Raw genomic sequence first — 2,009 nt, 5'->3', positions numbered from 1 at the left:
CGTACTTTAATTTACATGTTTTTCATTAGATACCGCTAATCTTATTGATGTACTTGATGTACTGGATGATCATGAATATTCTGGTGTCAGTTATTATAATCTTGGTCTTCGTCTGGGACTGCACTCTCGTACACTTAATGTTATTAAAGAAGATAACAAAGGAGATGTTCATAGCTGTCTAAGAGAATGTTTGACAGCATGGTTGGAACAAAGAGATAGTGTAATGAGAAGAGGTGGTCCAACTTATGATACATTAATACAAGCATTGAGGAAGATTGGAGAGAATGCAGTAGCTGATGGGATTGGAGGTGATACCAGTAACGACTCTCGCAAATCTAGGGGTGAGTCTGTGAATGAGGAAAAGAATGCTGCAACTGAGGAGAATGGAAGAGGATTAAATAAGGACAGCAGCCCTAATGGTGAGCCTGGGAATGAGGAAAAGAATGCTGTAACTGAGGAGAATGGAAGAGAATTAAATAAGGACAGCAGCCCTAATGGTGAGCCTGGGAATGAGGAAAGGAATGCTGCAACTGAGGAGAATGGAAGAGAATTAAATAAGGACTGTGGCAGACCTAATGGTGAGCCTGGGGATGAGGAAAGGAATGCTGCAACTGAGGAGAATGGAAGAGATTTAAATAAGGACTGCAGCAGACCTAATGGTGAGCCTGGGAATGAGGAAAGGAATGCTGCAACTGAGGAGAATGGAAGAGGATTAAATAAGGACTCCGGCAGCCCTAATGGTGAGCCTGGGAATGAGGAAAGGAATGTTGCAACTGAGGAGAATGGAAGAGAATTAAATAAGGACTGCGGCAGACCTAATGGTGAGCCTGGGGATGAGGAAAGGAATGCTGCAACTGAGGAGAATGGAAGAGATTTAAATAAGGACTGCAGCAGACCTAATGGTGAGCCTGGGAATGAGGAAAGGAATGCTGCAACTGAGGAGAATGGAAGAGGATTAAATAAGGACTCCGGCAGCCCTAATGGTGAGTCTGGGAATGAGGAAAGGAATGTTGCAACTGAGGAGAATGGAAGAGAATTAAATAAGGACTGCAGCAGACCTAATGGTGAGCTTGGGAATGAGGAAAAGAATGTTGCAACTGAGGAGAATGGAAGAGAATTAAATAAGGACTGCGGCAGACCTAATGGTGAGCCTGGGAATGAGGAAAGGAATGCTGCAACTGAGGAGAATGGAAGAGAATTAAATAAGGACTGTGGCAGGCCTAATGGTGAGCCTGGGAATGAGGAAAGGAATGTTGCAACTGAGGAGAATGGAAGAGGATTAAATAAGGACTGCAGCAGACCTAATGGTGAGCTTGGGAATGAGGAAAGGAATGCTGCAGAGCTCAAGGAGGGTGGTTGTGACAGATCTACACCGAATGACACAGAGGCCAGGCCCACCTGTAAATGTTGTTCAGTAATTTAAAATTTTTAGTGTGAACTGTGAAGCAGCTAAAGTATCTCACTAGACACAATAGAATTAGCTCTCTAGAATTTGTATGCACACATTTAGTTTTTACATTATAATTATTGTTAGCAACTTGAAAAACTTTGTGCTAGTAATGTAGTGTAGTGTTTTTTTATTACTTCATGCACTTGATGCATTTATACTTAAAATCTTTTAGCTTGTTCTGTATGTCTTTTAGGCTGTAAAATTACTTATTATGAAACAAAAAGTATTATGAAAACAATAAGATATTATGAAAACAATAAGTAACTTATTATGAAAGCACGTGGTTCCGTTATACGGAGTCATAAACGGAAAGTATACCAAAGTCAGGAAAAGTGGGGGCCAGTTCTTTTTCTTGAGGGAATGAGTTCCATATATATAACCGAGCCCCCTACTAAAGGAAAGGTAGTTGATCCACCAGCAGCTGTATTAGTGACTACTGGCTCCTTCCCTCAGGTACTATTAAAGACCACACTGGGTGATATTGATATTGAACTGTGGTCCAAAGAGGCTCCTCTGGCCTGTCATAACTTCATACAATTGTGTTTAGAAGATTATTATA

General features: G+C 41.1%; 1 protein-coding gene across 1 annotated transcript; it reads left to right on the top strand.

Moving 5' to 3' along the window:
* The first annotated feature begins 223 nt into the window (after window positions 1-223).
* Window positions 224-1,423, top strand: LOC105315899 (high mobility group nucleosome-binding domain-containing protein 5-like). Its single transcript, XM_011410671.1, has one exon. The coding sequence runs from the start codon at window positions 224-226 to the stop codon at window positions 1,421-1,423; it is 1,200 nt and encodes a 399-aa protein (XP_011408973.1).
* The last annotated feature ends 586 nt before the right edge of the window (window positions 1,424-2,009 follow it).

Source organism: Amphimedon queenslandica, unplaced genomic scaffold (assembly GCF_000090795.2).
Source record: "Amphimedon queenslandica unplaced genomic scaffold, v1.1 AMPQUscaffold_7085_Cont20960, whole genome shotgun sequence".
Taxonomy (NCBI): domain Eukaryota; kingdom Metazoa; phylum Porifera; class Demospongiae; order Haplosclerida; family Niphatidae; genus Amphimedon; species Amphimedon queenslandica.
This window is presented reverse-complemented; position numbering and strand designations above follow the sequence as displayed.

Excerpts from the sequence above, each read along its gene's own strand:
- LOC105315899 (XM_011410671.1), top strand. The coding sequence starts at position 224 with ATGAGAAGAGGTGGTCCAACTTATGATACATTAATACAAGCATTGAGG.